This window comes from Crinia signifera, chromosome 4, assembly GCF_055691185.1.
Source record: "Crinia signifera chromosome 4, ASM5569118v1, whole genome shotgun sequence".
Classification (NCBI taxonomy): domain Eukaryota; kingdom Metazoa; phylum Chordata; class Amphibia; order Anura; family Myobatrachidae; genus Crinia; species Crinia signifera.
In genome coordinates, this window is record NC_139220.1 from 206,499,352 (window position 1) to 206,518,659 (window position 19,308).

General features: G+C 43.8%; 1 protein-coding gene across 1 annotated transcript in view; it reads right to left on the bottom strand.

Moving 5' to 3' along the window:
• NPTN (neuroplastin) overlaps positions 1 to 19,308 on the bottom strand; it is a 65,711-nt gene that overhangs the window by 13,409 nt on the left and 32,994 nt on the right. Inside the window, exons 3-6 of the mRNA XM_083183568.1 lie at positions 16,798 to 16,981; positions 6,820 to 6,914; positions 6,293 to 6,426; positions 4,709 to 4,982 (exon numbers count right to left, since the gene is read on the bottom strand). Of these exons, the coding sequence (XP_083039694.1) occupies positions 4,709 to 4,982; positions 6,293 to 6,426; positions 6,820 to 6,914; positions 16,798 to 16,981 (687 nt within the window). The remainder of the gene's footprint in view (positions 1 to 4,708; positions 4,983 to 6,292; positions 6,427 to 6,819; positions 6,915 to 16,797; positions 16,982 to 19,308) is intronic.

A 19,308-nucleotide genomic window follows, 5' to 3' on the forward strand; every position in this document is an offset into this window, starting at 1 on the left:
TAACGGCAGAGTGGTTTCAAAACCAAAGCATCTATTTATGTTAAGGATAGCTTGGATCAGGTCAACTAAAACCTATTCAAGATGCAAGGGGTAAATAGATCTGACAAAGAAGAGCAAAAGCTGAGCCAGAGAGAACTTCAGGCCATGCTGGAGAGTATGAAATGCACTGCTGAATTACTGAGAGATGCAAACAATTTGTACTAACTAGAGCTACCATTAACGTTTACATGATGCTCATCTCTATGCGTTATCAGGCAGTATGACACAAAATAATAAAATGCTGTGCTATTCCAGTATTTCTAAATGTGTGTGGAAAAGTTCAGTGCAATCTGCATAGATGGCTTGTTCCATTCCTCCAAGTTGTTGAATTACCATGCATGTAATTTCAACAGTGTGTTCCATGCCCACAGCAAGATGGCACCATGGCTCAGACTTGTTTCATACAAACCTCTGTACATAGAAACACATGACATTTATAGCATCCCCATGGAGAAGTCTAGCTTCAGAGAACAAAGCACATAGGGCTTGCACTTACCAGATATACCAGGAAAGAGGGAGAAATTTGAGTGACAGTGTTAATTATAAAAAACCCAACCAAAAAAAAAAAACCTTTGGTAAATTATAAATTACTGTCCAATAATTGCAGGTCGCATTCCAGCTCAACTATACTGAATATTGGTGCTCCAAATATCTGTAGTTTAGCATATATAGCTGTATTAAGGACCAGTATACAGAATAGTTTTAGGTCATACACATTTAATCTTAGCTTTGTAGGAGATATCATACTACTCCATCAAACTTGCAGGTAAAAATGGAATGCAGCATTACTTTTCATTATCTTAGATACTATGGGGCCAATCCAATTAGGTGCTAGTCTGTTTCATGAAACTCGCAGACATTTTCACACCCAATTAGAAAGGTCTATTTGTGGTACTTGCACCTGGGAGAGAAGCACCTTCCTGGACCCCAGAAAGGTGACAATTTAATGCAAAAGTTTAATGAACTTTATTTAAATGTAACAAAAAATACCCCCCCAAATTGCAGCCATTTTAAAGTAAACAAAATAATCCAGAGCAATTGGCTTTTAGTTTAAATAAATGCTTTAATTATATATTGGGTGCACGGCTAGTGAAAAAATTAATTTAGCGGTAATCTGAGAATTTGTTTCTTAAAGTCCCCAAAAATTAAATGCAACTTTTGATCCAATTAAAAACTTCCAAAAAGGTCCAATTACTCATTTGCTTGGCAGTGGGTAATGGGGAGTAAGTCACAAGTTTTTTTTAACTTAAAATAAAGATCCCTACCTTTTCACATACTTGTAGGGTGCACGGGTGCCGAACGGTGTCCCGACAGCCATTAACCCGATGTCGGGATGTTAAAACACCGACATACGGGTTCCCGATGGCCAACGGCTATTCTCCCTAATGGGGGTCCACGACCCCCATAGAGGGAGAATAGAATAGGTGGCGAGCTTAGAGAGCCACCTCGCCCGCAGCGAGCCCACAAGGGGCTTTGTTGCGCTTGCCATGCTGTCTGTCTGAGTCCGGCCAGTCCGGATCCCGACTGTCGGAACCCTATACCACACCCAGGGTGCATACCGAATGCAATGTGAGTTTGTGATTGTATTGCAAATGCGCTAATTTTGAATAAAAAAAAAAGAAAAATGTTTTGAAATGGAATTTTTTCTTTCCAAAATTACCACTTTAAATAGTACTGTAGTTAAAAAGCAGAAATATTTACGAGTACATATACTGCGAAATGTTAGAATTAAACGAGAAAAAAAGTGAATATCTAATTATTACTCTACCTGCCATGGGCACTCATACTGTCCATACTAGTCTTGTAGAAGGAAAATAAGTTATGGGGTGGTGGTAAAAGCAAAAAAGAAAAAAAAAATCATATGTTCAAGCAATAGTATGTTAAACGGCTGCAGGGTTTTTGTGTTTCAATTTTTTGGTGTTAAAATAGAAAATCTATTTAGGTTTAGGGGGGTATTCAATCGCCAGCGACCATCTCCCCACGGGGAAGATGGCCGCCGGGCCCTATTCAATGCTGTCTTCCTCGTTCTGCCGAGAAGTGACGAGATGCGGGCTGCAGCTCGCCTCTTCGCAGCCGCAACTCGCAGCCACGCCCCGTTCTCGCCCCACTGCAGACGGTACAATGAATCCCGCCTGCATATTCTCGGTCGAGCTGACTGAGAACGGGAAAGGGTCACGGTGGTCGAGCAAGCTCGACCGCCGTGACCTACACATTGAATACCCCCTTAAATGTTATTATAGGTTCCTAAATTAGGTTTTTGTTTTTTTTCTAAATAAGTCTCAAATTTGTTAGGAAACCGAAAATAAAATGTGCTACCTTTCCCCAGGCCACATGCTACAGTGTACTTACAGCAGCTATGGACTAGTACCTAGTGCTATTCTGGAGCTGGGACATTCCTCTGACTGTATATTGGAGCATCACAACTGCACAACCTCCTAAACTACATGGCTATGGCTCACAGGATAGACAGCAACTAGGTCGAAAAGCATTAGGTTGACATGCAGAAAGGTCGACGCCAGCATTGGGTCGACATGGGGTTTTTCCGCTTTTTTTGTCCCAAATTTCGACACAGTTGACGTGAACACTTAAACTAAACACCGCTGCGCTTGCCATGCTTCAGGCACCGTGCCTCCCTATGCTCAGCACACAATTTTATTCTCCTACCACGCCCTAATGGATGGTAGGGCATGAAACACTGCCTATTGGCACAGCGGCTCGAAAAATCAGTGAAAACCCCTATGTGGACCTAATGCTTGTATCAACCCAATGACCCTGTCGACTTTCCGTCATGTCGACCTAGTGACCATATCCCAACTACACATCTGTGATAAACAACTAATATATTATTGGGTGCAGTTACACTCAGGAGTAAAGGCTCTGACAAGCAGATTTAGTTTGTTTAGTTTTTACGTGTTCGCTGCAGAGTTTGTTTACATTGAATAAGGTCTGGGAAAAAGGTTGTGTTTGTATTTCTCCATGAAACAGCAATGGAAACAATCTGCTCAGATATTCCTTTCATGCTATGTATTTTAGCACATAGTACTTTCAGAAGTTCTGTTTGTCTTCAACATCTTTATAAATACAACATATGTATATCAACTAAACTATTTGCATATTACATAAAGCAAGATGCACTTTCTGCCTCATTATGTTTCAGTCATGCCATAAACTTCACCTAAAATGTCCAAATGAGTCTTTATATTAAACAGAACTAGGATAAAATGGCATTTCAGCCTTCTGTCAGTCTTCTAGTACTACTGAAAAGTCTTGTAATTTTAATTCACAAAAACAGATCATTTATTGTAAGTTCGAGTACTCATTTTTCTGCTTTGAAACAAAAATTCTGGTCCCAGATGTGCCTGTGTAACTTTATACATTATCTCTAAACACTTTATCCTTCTCGATTCAGTGAGAGAAAGGATTGTTCTGGACTAGTGAACAGGCCAACTGAGGGGAACAGAGTAAAACACATCATTTGATATTGTTAGCGAATGATAATGCTAACTATATCATCCGCACTCCTGGAATGATTTAGGGCACAAAAACTGAAAATCATTGATTATATTACTCAGTGAGGTTACTCGACCCCTGCCAAACATGCGGTCATTGACGATAGTCAGATTTGACTGCACATTCAGCCAACCAGAAGTTTTGTCAACTATGTGCACTCCAGTTGTTTGTGAATATAGGGGGGCATTCAATTTAGATTCCGAATGTCGAGACGCTCCTAAGAGCCTGAACCATGTCCATTTTTTGCCAGCTTCTGACGTTAACTTGACAGTCGGTATTCAATGTTCCGATTGACGAATGACGGAACAGCCATGGATTAGACAATACACGGCCATTTGCAACAACACATTCGTCTCCAAAGAAGAGTTCTGGTCAGAATTGAATACCGAACTGCCTATTTTTTGCACCTGTTGGAAATATTGGCAGGGATTGAATACCCCCATATAGGCATATATTCAATGCCGTGGGCGAGCGGTGACTGCGAGCAGGACTTTTTGCTCGCAGTCACCGCTCACCCTGTCAGTATTCAACTGACCCCCCCTCATTCGCAAATTCCCCCTCGCTCCGTTTTTTGAGCGAGGGGGAATTTGCGAATGTGCCTCCAAAAGCTGCGAGAGCCGAGGCTAATTACAGCGAGTTTGCTGCACTAGCCGCGGCTCTCGCAGTTTAGGGGAATCCTCGCAGTTCTGTGACTGCGAGGATTCCCCCGGAACGTTGCATAGTGCGAGCAGCCGGCGCGGGGGTTAAACTGCGAGGATCACTGGTTTTCTGCAATCCTCGCAGTTTAACCCCCTCGCCGGCAGCTCGCACCAGCATTGAATACTGCACATAGTGTTTATAGATTAAACTATATGCACCATAAATTAGTTGATTATATAGTTCTTGTGCAGTGTTAAAAAAATATTAGTGTGTGCTCTGTTTTAGACTTATTATAACAGAAAATACTGTATCTATAGTTGTAAGGTCTTTCTGTAAGCACCTTATAAAGAAAGATTAAATAAATAAAATACACACATTTTTAGTTAACACTTTTCCCAAGTCTTGTCCAATGACTTTTTTTTTTTTTCTTTTATACTCAATTCATAACCGATAGAAAGTAAGCATTTGATGCAAAGAACTACCATACAGAAAGCTCATTGTGCCCTTCCCGTATTCTTACCATCTGGCACCTCGTCTGGTCTTTTGCGCTTCTCATACACAATAATGATGACCGCTAGGATGACTATTTCTGCCACAATCCCAAGGAAGGGCCATACTGGAGCCAAGTGACTGCGTACACGCAAGATGATACTGCTACTTATAAAACCAACAGAATTGGTTGCATTGCACTGATAAACGCCAGGGTCTTTGGCAATGTCCAGGTTTATGATTCTCAACTCCGTGTAGTTATCCTTGTTAGTGATGAAGATGCGTCCGCTTTCATTAGTCGGTTCCTGCAGAGTGAAAGGAAAAACAAAAAACAAAATGCATTTTAAGCCACAAAATTCCAGATAGAATAATGAAAAAAAAAATATATATATTTTTTTTTTAAGTCTATGATGCAAGTTTTTTATTCATAATTAGACTTGGAAACTGGGTACTTGCCAAATTTGCGGATACAGATACATTTTCTCTAAACCAATACTATTGACTCTAGGATACTAAGGGGTCGATCCTATTAACCCCGAAGGGGTTGCAGTTCAGGTGAAAACGCTGAAAGCAGCACCCAAATTAACCCTAACTCGAACCCTTCGCAGGGCCGAATTGGCTGAAAATGACTCGCACCCCTATGGAGCCGTAAAGTCTGCCCCGTGTCATGATGATTTACAACTCGTGAGTCATCCGCAACATTTGGGGTTAATAGGATAAACCCCTAAGGGTGCTGCAGAATGGATTGTTGGATAAACGATAGAACACCCAAAATGCTACAATCTACACCAGTGTTTTTCAACCATTGTGCCGTGGCCCACTGTTGTGCCTTGAGCTGTTCGCGTGTGCCCCGCAGATCAAGATGCCCAAAACAGTTTACAGCCAGCTGTTATTTATTGGTCTCTTCTTTTCATGTAAAGGGGAAATGTATTTTATTTTTGTTACCTGTGGGGATCAGTGTGATTGTATTTTTTATATAGGGGCCAATAGATTTGAAAAAAAGTGTTGATCCCTTTTTAAGATTTTGCAAAGGTATGGAGAAGACAAATTATCTATACCGATGTTAGACTGACTTGTCTTTACATTATTTCACTGTTCGACTTAAAGAAAATGGTTCACAATGGAAGCTAAATATCACAAAGTGACATTCAGAATAATTTATTTGCTGATAGGGAAAAATGTTTTGCAAGTCAATTGTTCCCAGACTCAAGACATACAGCGTACAAATACTGCATTACTGCATGCATACATGCCCCTTGTATACTTTATTTTTCGCAGACTGTGGATTTGTAGGAGGTGGTCTACTCCCTGACCTGCACCTAATGAAATAGTAGTTTAATCTAATCCTAGCCTTATGTCATGTGTCTCCTGTGTGTAAAGACATAGTAGCGATAGTGGATACAAAGGACAGCAATAGATCTCTGTAATGTACTACACTGTGAAGGATCTAAAATGGTGTGAAAATGTATGTAAAACCAATTAAAACTCTTTAAATGCACCCTGTAGTTATAATTACTATACCCACATGTCTAAACTTCCACTGAGTAAATAACACAATAATAGATCTGTTTTGATTTGTCAGTTAACAATACTGACAATTTCTTACGATACTTACAACTAGTTCATTATCAACCACTTTATGCCATATCCAATCTGGGTGAGGGTATCCTACACATTTACAATATAAAAGTGCCTCTTGTCCTTCATTCTTGTTTTCACTCTTTTTGTGTCCGGTGATTTCTGGAACAGCTGCAAAACAAAGCAATGGGTGGTTATGAAGGCAGCTAGGTGCTCTGCCCTCAACTGTTTTACCAAATGGGTCTGTGGGGTAACCTGACCTCTTAGCTTCTCCATGCTCAGGTTTAATTTGAATAGTTCAGTATCCCAATACTGCACAGTAAATGTTGTATATAACAATTTACAGCAATTATTTCTGTTTTTAAAATAGAGTATTATATATTCGTTTCCTACACTAATTATTAAACCCTGCATATTATGTCATTGTTACAGTTTGGGTTTCATGGATAAGAGTCACTCATGTATTTTGCATATGTAGGAAAACAACTATATGATTTTTACCCTACACAGATCTATCCTGACATTAAATAAAAGTACACAGCTAGCTATTTGTGTGCCATTTACCTTTCACCTCAATGGTAGCATTAACAGGTGGAGAACTGGAGAAAGTAAATACGCACAAATATTCTCCAGAATCATCGGCTTTTGGTTTTGGAATCCTATAACCAAAAAATAGATAAAAATATTAAAAGCAAGAGAGATGCCATTAAGACAAACAGGAAAACAATTCATATAGTTGTTAAGAAAGTATTAGGCATAAGCATATTACAGGAAGCAGACATTTTCTAGGATCAATTAGCAATAGAAGGGGGTAGTCACTAAAACTCATTCCTGCCCAACGTGCGGCTCCCTAAGAACAGACCACTTAATGCCTATAGGAAGGTTTCCCAATTAAAAGCCTCTTGTTCTGGTGTGGAAATTTGTTAATGAACTTCTGGTGAATAACTTCTGTCAGCCGAATGGATTGTGTTCAATATTTTGCTGCTGGGGTCTAATGGACTAGAAAACTTACTTTAGTTCTCAGCTGCTGCCAGGAAAAATCGATCCTTCCTCCTATGTCATTGTTCAACAGAAATTCTATTAAATATTTCAAATAGATTGGCTTGGTCTTTCCTTCTCTCAGGGTGGCTCCTGACTTTCATTGTTTGGATTAGATTTCAGTTTTTTTGTTGTTTTAAATCACTGAATGCCAAATGTTTTTCTATAGGTTTTCCATCTATTCAATTATCGTATTCACAGTAAACTATTTTAGTCTACGATTGCAAGGATCAACAAATTGCATACCGTCATGTACAAATTCACACAAAAAACAAAGAAGGAGTAGCGAGGCTCCTCATTCCTCATCAAAGACCAGCCAGAAAGAGCTAATGAAGCTTCCTGGATAAGCCCTTTAGTCCTTGCTGGCAGAGTTTTACAATAGGCAACAGTTGGTGAGAGCCTACACTCAGCGGTAGGCAGTAGATAAGTTGACAGTCTAATTTGACAGTGAAAAGGACAACACATGAAAAGGGCTAACATGCATCAGGTCACATGGAAAAGGTGGACACCAGCAAAAGGTTGGCAAGAGTTTCACTTCCTTCTTCTTATTAAAAAGATTTGTTGATACTTGAACATCCCAGTGGACATGGAATATAATAGTGGGCCGAGTGCAGCGAGCCATGCGAGAGGACGCATTACACTTTTAAAAGGTGTCCATGTCATGTCAACACAGCCCCCTCCCCCCCCCCAAAAAACCCTGAAAAACTCATGTCGACCTTTTGCAGATTTTGTCCACTTCGATTTAATGCATGTCTGCCTTTTTAATGTGTCAAAATTCTGCTTGTCTTCCAATAGTGGTCGACATAATGACTGTCTACCTAAATCTTGTCGACCTAACGGTTCATACCCCACTCATCTGCTATCAGTAGTGTATAATGGTGATAGCAGTTGTAACTTACCACCTATTCTAGCTGAACATTAGAAGTTTATGATGTGAACAAATCTCTAGTCACGAACGCAAATGACTAGTTGTGCATAAAACAAATCGGCAGATGCAAATTAACGCATCTGTACATGTGGGACGTACTATGGTCAGATCTGTCCTTCAATGAAACATGGCATCTTAGGGTGTGAACTGGACAGCGAAAATGCAATCACATGTATCCATGTTGACTAAAATGTAGTGTTATGAGCTCCATGCAATAGTGTGTACAGTGAAGGAAACCCGTTTCTCGCGTATCTCCTGTACCTAACATGGTGCTGCTCACCAGATAACCAAAGGTGATTGGCATATTCTCAATGTGCGTCTTACATGTTTTCACTTACACTCGCATAAACACCGGCATTAGTTGCACGGATATAACTATTAGCAAATGGGATTAGACTGCTGCAGCTCTACACAACTATAGCTACTTTGCATGCAGCTCTGAAAATAGAAGCATTTCCTTACATTAACGCATTATTCTCTGTACGGATAATAAATAAATAAAAATCACTAGCATTTATATGCAATGCAGTATACAAATAAGGGTTAATCATGGAGTGCAAAAGGATAAAGATGTACATGTATGAAAGTAAATGTGGGAACAAGTGTATGTGGTTAATAGCACATTCATAGTGTTCATTCTAGCACCCTGCACTTTTCAAAACCTGTGCAATACCTTTTTTCATACCTGGGATGTCACTCTCTGGTCTGTATATCAGTGCTGATACATACCAGACTCGTCAAGAAGCACCAAAGCAGAGAGCAACACCCCAGGCAGGAAAGGTGAACTGCACAGGTTTTGAAAGGTGCAGAGTTCTATAATGGACACTAATATACTATTATGAAGGGACCAGCACAGCAAAACACACACACAGCCTTCTACCATCTTTACTGTGGGCAAATAAAGTAGGATTTATTTAGTGTTGATCAGTTTGCTTTCCCTTTTAAACTGGTCCGTACTTTACAGCATCTTAATTAGCATATAATGAAGAGACACATTGTGTCATTAAGGCTTTGTCCATTTACTGTGTAGTCTGATACTACATCTGTAGTACACCTGTCTGATTGCCAGTAGCCACCATCTGCTTCATGTCTCACTTAGGTCATTATGCTTCTGTCAAAATTCAGTTTAAAGCAGTTTCCCCAATTATGATGTCTGTATACCAAGTGCTAGAATTATTCCATTAGGTTGCAGCTCTAAAATAATCAAACAGTGATCTAAAACATACATAAGTATTTGATAAAGAATTAAATAATATGATACAGATTTGTCCACATTCATCTAGCCACAATAGACCATGCAATGGATATATTGGTCTCAAGTACGCTGTCTAATGCAAGTTGGGCTTCTTTTTGCTGGAAATGGGCGAGTAGTCTTAGTGTGCATACACACTTAACCCGATTTGCCATTTTGGGGTAATTTCGGAAAAACAATATGTTTTTTAGTGTGTATGCCCCAACGCACATGGAGTCACATGCAATAGCTTACAGTCAGCCATGCTGTAAGGCCAAGAAAAAAGCAACAATCGATATTGAGCGCTGATTAACTTATTCTACACTGCAGCTGCGCCAAAAGGGGAAATTACCAAACCCCTTAAAGGACCAAGGCAAGGAAAAAAGAAAATGGTGTAGCGCTGTGTTGAATAAAATATAAAGGAATTTTATTAAAAAATATAAGATAACAATTTTATGGCCAACATGGACAGACAAGACTTACAACATATATGAACTTGATAAGTCCATTCCCAACTCAACCAACTGGCTTTCCTTAAGGCTTTTTGTAGATATCACGCTGTTGTCTCCGACCGTTGGTGTAGATGTTTTTACCCGGTCATATCCAAGAACAAGCGCTGGGAGTCTGTCGCCAAATGGTGTCCCCTCTGACCTCTCTACGCGTTTCTCCGCCTCGTTGCACGTATCAGCGGCTTCCTCAGGAGTGGTATATGCACCAACGGTCGGAGACAACAGCGTGATATCTACAAAAAGCCTTAAGGAAAGCCCCATCCCTGCCTCAGAACTGGAGACAAACATGAGTATACTCTAATTCTAAACTTGCATGTGCACATCAAGTATTGACTCTTGATCCCTAACAATTAGGAGTATTCATATATATTTACATATATTTGCTGCATGCATCTAACAAATTACTAAAATCCAGTTGGTTGAGTTGGGAATGGACTAATCAAGTTCATATATGTTGTAAGTCTTGTCTGTCCATGTTGGCCATAAAATTGTTATCTTATATTTTTTAATAAAAAGAGGATTTTGGTACTCACCGATAAATCCATTTCTCTGAGATCAGCAGGGGCCACTGGGAATCACATCGGGTTTTGGAGCTTGGTTAGCTGGGAGCTAGGCACTACTTAGTTTTAATACAGGGGAGACTAGCTCCTCCCCTCCAAGACCCATCATCCCCCAGTGAGAAAATTGGTAAACTAGAGGAGATAGGAACAAACAACGTTATATTAAATCAAAAAACAACACAACAACCAGGCAAACGAGTAAACTGGACCCACGTACAGACCCAACGACCAGAATACGCAGGCTGGGTGGGCGCCCAGTGGCCCCTGCTGATCTCAGAGAAATGGATTTATCGGTGAGTACCAAAATCCTCTTTTCTCTGACATGCAGCAGGGGCCACTGGGAATCACATCGGGGAGGTTCCAAAGACCAGGCCCCGGGTGGGAGAGCGCTGGGGATTCTGGAGGACCAAACGCCCGAACTCTGTTGCAGAGTCAGCGAAGGTGTCGAACTTGTAAAAGCGCACGAACGTATTTACGGACGACCAAGTGGCCGCCCTGCAAATCTGCGCAACTGAAGCACCTCGTCTTGCAGCCCAAGACGTGCTTACAGATCTAGTAGAATGTGCCGTCAAGGAGGAAGGTGGAACTCTTCCCGCCTTTAAGTAGGCACCTCTGATTGTGAATTTTATCCATCTCGCCAATGTCTGTTTTGAAGCCGGACGTCCCCAGCGAAAAGCGTCATAGAGAACGAACAAACTATCCGTTTTACGGATACGACGAGTTCTGGACACATAGATCTTTAAGGCGCGCACAACATCTAACGATTCCTGCTGAGAAGAGTCCCCTTGAAAAGCCGGTACCACTATAGGTTGATTTATATGATATGATGAGACTACCTTTGGGAGGAATGCCGACGTCGTGCGTAACTCCGCCCTGTCCTCATGAAAAATGAGATATGGAGCTTTGCAGGACAGTGCACTAAGCTCTGATACTCTGCGCGCGGAGGCCAGAGCTAACAGAAGGACCGTTTTCCAGCATAGGAACTTAAGTTCCACCCTTTCAAGCGGTTCAAATGTTTCTGACTGTAGGAACGACAAGACCAAGTCTAAGTCCCATGGAGGCACAGGTGGAGCAAACGGTGGTTGCACTCTGAGGACCCCTTGCAAAAAAGTCTGGATCTCAGGCAAGAGTGCCAACCTCCTTTGAAAAAGGATGGATAACGCTGAGATCTGTACCTTCAGCGATCCTAACTTAAGGCCTCCCTCTAGACCTCGTTGCAGGAACAGCAACAGGCGTGAGAGCTTGAAAATCCGGTAAGGCCAACCCTTTTCCTCACACCACCTCGCATATGATCGCCAAATCCGATGGTAGTGGGCCGCTGACGAAGGTCTGCGAGCCCTCAGCATGGTGGGGATTACCGAACGAGGTATGCCCCGCTCCCTCAATACTGCGGTCTCAACAGCCACGCCGTCAAATGTAGCTGAGTCAACTTTTGGTGGCAGAATGGGCCCTGCTGTAGAAGGTCCTGGCGTAGCGGCAACCGGACGGGGTCGTCTACTGCCATCCTCTGGATGTCCGAGAACCATGACCGTCGAGGCCAAAACGGCGCAATGAGAATCGCCTGGACTGACTCTCTCTTGAGCCTTTTTAAGACTGGCGCTAGAAGAGGAAGCGGAGGGAACAGGTAGACAAACCTGTAGTCCCACGGAGTTGATAGAGCGTCGACTGCTATTGCTCTTGGGTCTCTTGTGCGAGCCACATATCTTGGTAGCTGATGATTTTCCCGCGAGGCCATCAGGTCCACCTCGGGAATGCCCCACCTCCTGGTGAGCTCTTGAAACACCTCCGGGTGTAGGGACCATTCTCCTGGATGCAGACTCTTGCGGCTGAGAAAATCTGCTTCTATGTTCTCCACTCCTGGTAGGAACACCGCCATCAGAACCACCTTCCAACGCTCTGCCCAAAGAAGGATTCTTCTGACCTCTGTCATGGCCATTCGGCTGCGCGTTCCCCCTTGCCTGTTCACATAGGCTACTGCTGTTGCGTTGTCCGAGCGGACTTTCACCGCGTGACCCTGAAGTAGATTCTCCGATCTGACCAGTGCATTGTAAATAGCCCTTAACTCCAATACATTGATCGGTAAGGTCTGTTCCTGGGTGGTCCATTTTCCTTGCATTCTGAGGTCTAGGAGGACCGCTCCCCAACCGCTCAAACTTGCGTCCGTCGTCATTACCGTCCAATTGTGAATCGCGAACCGACGGCCCTCGCTCAAGTGATCTCGCTGGAGCCACCAAGTCAAGGCTAGACGGGCATGGGGGGATAACCGGATCTGTCTGTGAAGCAGTAGATGAGAACCTGCTCCCTTTTTGAGGAGGTCCATCTGAAAAGTTCTGGAGTGAAAACGCCCCCAGCTCAGAGCTGGAAAGGCCGACACCATCTTTCCCAGTAATTGTACACAAAGGTGCAAACTGACTTTTTGAGGTAGCAATACCCTTCGTGCTAACTCCTGAATGGCCAAAATCTTTTCCTCCGGTAGGAAGACTCTCTGAGCCTCTGTGTCCAACCAAAGGCCCAGGAACCGAATCCTCTGAGTAGGAGTCAGCGAGGACTTCTTGTAGTTCATGACCCAGCCTAAACTGGTCAGCATCATAATGGTCCTCCTGGTATGATCCTCGAGCATCTGGACTGAAGGGGCCTTGACGAGAAGGTCGTCCAGATAAGGGATTATCGTCACCCCCTGGCTCCGAAGAGCTGCGATCGCAACCGACAGAGTCTTGGTGAACACTCTGGGGGCTGACGATAATCCGAAAGGCAGAGCCCTGAATTGAAAATGGTCTCTGCCCACTGCGAAACGCAGAAATACCTGGTGATGGCTGCAGATGGGGATATGCAGATAAGCATCCCTGATATCCAGGGAAATCATATATTCCCCTGGCTCCAAGGAAGCTATTACAGAGTGGACTGACTCCATCTTGAATGGTTGGCGCGAGACCAAAAGGTTTAAGGCCTTGAGGTTTAGGATGGGTCGAACAGACCCATCCGGCTTGGGCACCACAAAGAGATTGGAGTAATACCCCAACCCTCTCTGTGATACCGGAACCGGACAGATGACCTGAGAGTCCAACAGTGTCTGGATAGCCAGTAGAATTCCCTCTCTCTTGACCGAGGATTCTGGCAGTGCTGTGGTGAAGAACCTGTTGGGAGGAGGGGCGTCGAACTGTATACGATAGCCCTCCGAGATAATTTTGCGAACCCAATGGTCCTCCGTTAGGGAGAACCATTGTGTTCTGAAGTAGGAGAGGCGTGCTCCTACTGACCAGTCTCCCACTGAAGCTGGCAAACCGTCATGCTGCCGGCTTTGGGGGCTGTTTTGGCTCCTGGACCCGGGGGGCGGCCTGTGGTCGTGATCTGGCTCTAGTACCTCTGGAGGATTGGAAGCCTCTTCCTCTGCCTCGAAAGGAACGCTGCGGGCGAAAGGATTGAAAAGAGGGTCCCACATACTGGCGTCTCGGAGGCGGTGCTGCTGTTGGCAAAAAAGCAGATTTTCCCCCCGTTGCCTGTGAAATCCACCTGTCCAGTTCTGGACCAAACAGAATATCACCTGTGAAGGGGAGGCCCTCGACCGCTCTCTTAGACTCTGCGTCGGCCTGCCAAGACCTCAGCCACAAGGCCCGTCTTGCTGCAATGGCGTTCGCAGAGATGCGTGATGAAATAAGGGAAATGTCCTTAGCCGCATCTCCAAGGAAACCCGCCGACTCCTTTATATGTTCCGCCAGTTGTCGAATCTCTTCTGCAGGCATCCCTGAGTCGAGTCCCTCCGTGATCAGCTCCGCCCACCTGGCATTTGCCCTATTTACCCAGGCTGACACAATAGCCGGCCGAAGCTGGGCACCAGCAGCCGTATACATAGCTTTTAAGGTGGCCTCCAACTTCCGATCTGACGGATCCTTAAGCGAACATGCCCCTGGGACTGGCAGGGTAGTCTTCTTAGATAACCTGGACACGGATGTGTCCACCGGTGGAGGAGTTTCCCATTTGCTCAAGGCTGCCGGTTCGAAGGGGTACATTGAAGGAAACCTCTTTGGTACCTGAAAACGCCTGTCTGGTCGCTTCCAGGCCTCAAGAAGCTGATCCTGGTTTGGGCATGGAAAAACCACAGAGGCTCTCTGTGTATTTCCAAATAAATCCAACTCCTGGGGAGCCGGAGGAGGATCCTCAGGCAAGTGAAGAACCTCCTTAACTGCAAGAATAAGAGCCTCTATACCAACCGGAGTTGGCTCCGCCTCCTGAGGGGTATCCTGTACCTCCTCCCACTCGCCCTCTTCCATTTCTTCAAAGGGCTCAGGCTCCTCGTCTGTGTCGTCTCCCTGGAGCATCATCTGAAAAGGGCGTTTCTGAGCTAAGGGACCCGGCCTCTGGGGCTTGGATAAGGCCCCCGCTAAGGAGTCCACGGACCTGGACAACGCCGTAGCCCATGCAGGCTCTGCCCTGCGGGATACTGCCAACTCCGCAGACAACTTAGTCATAGTGCCGACTAAGGCTGCAGCCCACTGGGGGGCTGGAGTTTCGGTACTCTGGGTCCCTGACGAGGGGCCCGCACAGGTCTGACAGACTGAAGTTCCCCCATCAGAGTATTGGGAGAACTTATTTGAACAAACCGTGCAGGTGAAAGACTTCTGAGCAGCCTTGGACCTGCTCGCCATGTCTGCACGTGGGCCAGTCAATGTGAGGCACACACAGACACACAGACTATCCTCACACACACACACGCACCCCAACACAAGACAGAAATAACCCCAGGGCAGTAACCAAAATCCCCCTGGGGGAGCGGGTCCTGGAAGGGAGTAAGTCCCTCTAGCCAGCCAAATCTTTTATAGATAGCCCTGAAGGGGTTACAGTGACTGCAGTCTGCCTGCAAGACAAGAGGGAGAGAGCAGCTGTAGTGTGTGTGTGCTTTAACGGGGCAGCGCCATGCCCCCCTCAGCGCGCACCTTCCCCCCCTCCTTCCGCAGCACTTGCTGTGCCTTGCTTCAGAGAAGGATTGAGGCTGCCGGCGCTTGGTGGATTAGCTGCGCCTGTGTATTCAGGCGCGCTCAATTCCTCCTCGCGGCCGCCATTAACCCCCGCCGCGCCAGTCAAAATGGCGGCGGCGCCCTGCAAGGACAGCGCTGTGTTCTAGAGGGTAGGGACAGGTGGGGGTGTAACTAGCGCCCTACACCGCGCGCTTCAGACCCCACGCCGCGGCCGCCATTAACCCCTTCCGCCCCGCCAATTATTTGCGGCGGCGTCTGCCGGGTAAGCGCTACGGCGTTTCTGCAGCCCACTGTGGGGTGCTGGGGAAGCTTTGTACTCACCCTTGCTGAGGTCTGTGAGCAGCGCCTGGCGGTCCTCTTGATGGAGGTCGGCAGGAACGCTGATATGTCGCGGCAGAAACCTTTTGAGGAGGCTCTGACTGACAGCCTGGGTGACCCAGGGGCGCAGGAAAACCCGGACCCTAGCTTTTTAATAAGCTGGGAAGGGATCCTATTCTGTTTAGTATAGAAAATCTGAAGAATTCTTGAGAAAAATTAAGAGTAGTGCTGGAGCAGTGAGAACTGTGACTAGCTCCCTCGGCACAATTTTCTCACTGGGGGATGATGGGTCTTGGAGGGGAGGAGCTAGTCTCCCCTGTATTAAAACTAAGTAGTGCCTAGCTCCCAGCTAACCAAGCTCCAAAACCTGATGTGATTCCCAGTGGCCCCTGCTGCATGTCAGAGAAATTCCTTTATATTTTATTCAACACAGCGCTGCACCATTTTCTTTTTTCCATGCTGAAAGGCCAACAAGAAGATGCGTTCCATGCCATGTTACTGAATGCAGCATGACATCCTACACCATGCAAGTTTGTACGCATTACACGATACTATGCGATGTGGCTAGTACGCACCAGGAGACAATGCTGAATAATATGATATGTGACCCTTATATATCGGTGTCTGACTCAGTCTGTATATAACCCAATAAACCTGGCATGGCAGCTGCTACATTGTAGCACTTTGAGACGCCGTGGCACACAGGTATACAAGAGTTGCATATAAAAGTACTCAGCACCATCTCCTTGTGTTCTAGCTACATTGTGTTGACTCTAGGACTTATTTTCAGCAAAATAAATAATAAAAAAGATGCTTGTCGTGTACCGCCAATACATCTGTAAGGCCAGTGCTTTAAACTAGTTAGTTATTCTGGTCCGCTTAACTATTACACTCTCAATTCTTTTTTTTTCCCTTTAAAGAAGTAAACATATGCAAACTGCTTAAGTAAATAAAATGTTGTTCACATGGTCAACTGCCCTCTTACTTTAGCTCTGTGCTAGTGCTGGTTTCAGTCTTCTGAGTGTCTGCAATCTCCACGCCATTCTTGGTCCAATAGGTGCTCTGAACTGGTCCAAGGTTTCCACCATTTTGTGTGAGATTGCACTGCAACAAAATGGGACCAATGTCTTTCTTTAGAGTAATATCTTCACTGGCATTGATTCTTGGCTCTGAAAGAACAAAGTGTCAGTTTAGAAGGTTGACGAATACAAACATACGACAACTTTTTTGGCTTATATGTACATACTGGTGTTTCAATGTACAATATTGTAGAACACCACTTCAAAACGGGACTGTTTCGCAGTTCTCTTTGTAGGATAAAATAAATTACAAATAAAGACACTGACAGACAAATAATGGAGACACAAAAGGTCAAAAATACAATATGGAACAAGTAAGATGCTGTCCCATCAACTAATGTCAAGAATGCAACTCTGCAAGCTTTAAATTAAATTATCTACAAAATGTAAGCATTAAATAGATATTAAAAAACAAAGTAGCTACTGTTCTGCAAAAAAAACACCACAACCACCAAAAACTCAAGAACATAAGTAAGCAAACTTTAAGAGTAACTTCTGGAACTACGTTTCCAAACCTAGTTGATCTTTCATCACCCCATTAGAACAACAATTCTCCGTTCTGCACTTATACGAAGTCTATTTTGTTAACAAATCCTAACGTATGTTTCCCCCCGCCCCCCAGACAGGCTTCCCCAAATGTACAGATATGCTATGGTTTCTGAATATCAACATTGCATATATAGCATAATCAAGTGATTTAGGAAAGAAATGGTAAAAAAATTTTTACAGAATATTTTAAACTTTTGAAACAGTATATTGCGCTTGTGAATGATAAAATTAAAACTATCTTTTTGCACCCATCTTGTGTGGTACTCAATTAGCTTGTGGGAATTTATTCAATAGACAATTTCCAGGATTAGCCACTAGGCAGCACATCCCAGACATGATGCAGGTGTCAAATTGCGATTGATCTTCTTTGGGGGTATTCAATCCCTGTTGATATTTCCAACAGGTGCATAGAATCAGCAGTTAAGTATTTAATCCTGGGCCAGAACTCACCATCCCAGCCATAACTTGCCTCCTACAAATTCACCCCCCCCCCCCCCCCCCCCCCCCCTTAATGTGGATTTCTGGTTGCAGGTTGGGAGGGTGAACAGAAATAAGCTTAAAAGAATAGTGCTTGGGCATTAAGTTCCCACAAAATAATTGAATTGACCCTTGTATAAAACATTGGTCAAATACACAGAGCCAGTGTGAAGTAGGAGAACTATTTGGTACTTGTAACAGACTCACTATTACAGATGGGACTTTATAATGAGTATTTGGGAGCTAATTAAAAGGCAGAACTCCTTCCACAAATCTGCCTTTGGTTTCTACTAGACCATGAGTAATGCCCCTTTTATAAAAATGTTATTGTAGTAATTAGAGGATTTATTTATATTAAACCACCTGCAGTGCTCTTACATTATCTTTTATGTATTAGGCATGGTCTACTAGAATCCAATGTGTGTACGTGTGTGTGAAATTAATAATATACATACACACGTAAAAAATAAAGAAAAAAAATTCGCATCAATATATCGGGCGCCGGGAAACTACACAAGTACCAAATAATCAAATCCAATTATTTCCGAAAGTCGGAAATAATGGGAAACATTGAAAACCCCTGAAGAATTGAATTGAATGCCCAGCCTATATTTATTGCTGCAGATGTGCATGGTCCGAACCATTTATCATCCACAGTGTGTATGAAAGTACACAGAAATTCCGAGAGTTCCAACATAACACATCAGAGGTCCAAAAAAAAAAAAGGTTCTGCTACTGGCAGGGTAAGACTTTTGGGGGGCAAAGGAGTTCTTACATAAACCTTCAAGTCATAACTAGTTTGCACAAAAAAAAAAAAAAAAATCACTCAATAACATTGCGCATGGAAAACAAGTCAGTCACATAAGACTGCATCAGAAATTCTGTCAGCTAGATTGCGCTGCTTTAGAAAACACAGACCCAATTACATAACCCTTAAAAGGGGGATATTCAAATGTTTTTCGGATGCCCATCAGATCAATTCAATTTTTGCTCTGATAGGAAAACCAACTGCTTTATTCGATCCTAAAAAGCTTGAGTTTGGTCAGGAAGAGCAGCTAATCCCATTTAAGGTCCTTCTTAGGGAGCCTAAGCAGACTGCACATATTTCTTTTTGTACCACAGAAGGCTGCATGAAGACATGACACCACCACAGCAAATAGTCTAAATGGAGCAACAATTGAAGATGGAAACACAACCGTAATTTTCACCAAAATGGTTGTTTATTTTTGCTTCAGCCAAATGGGTTTGCAACGATTGGTAGAAAGGGTACTTATGTATTATCTGGACTCCCATGTTAAATGCACCCCATTTTTTCATACCCCTACTATCCAAATACGCATGGAGTTGATTTTATATAGTGTGGAGAGCGCAGCGAGCCACCGTGCCCGAAG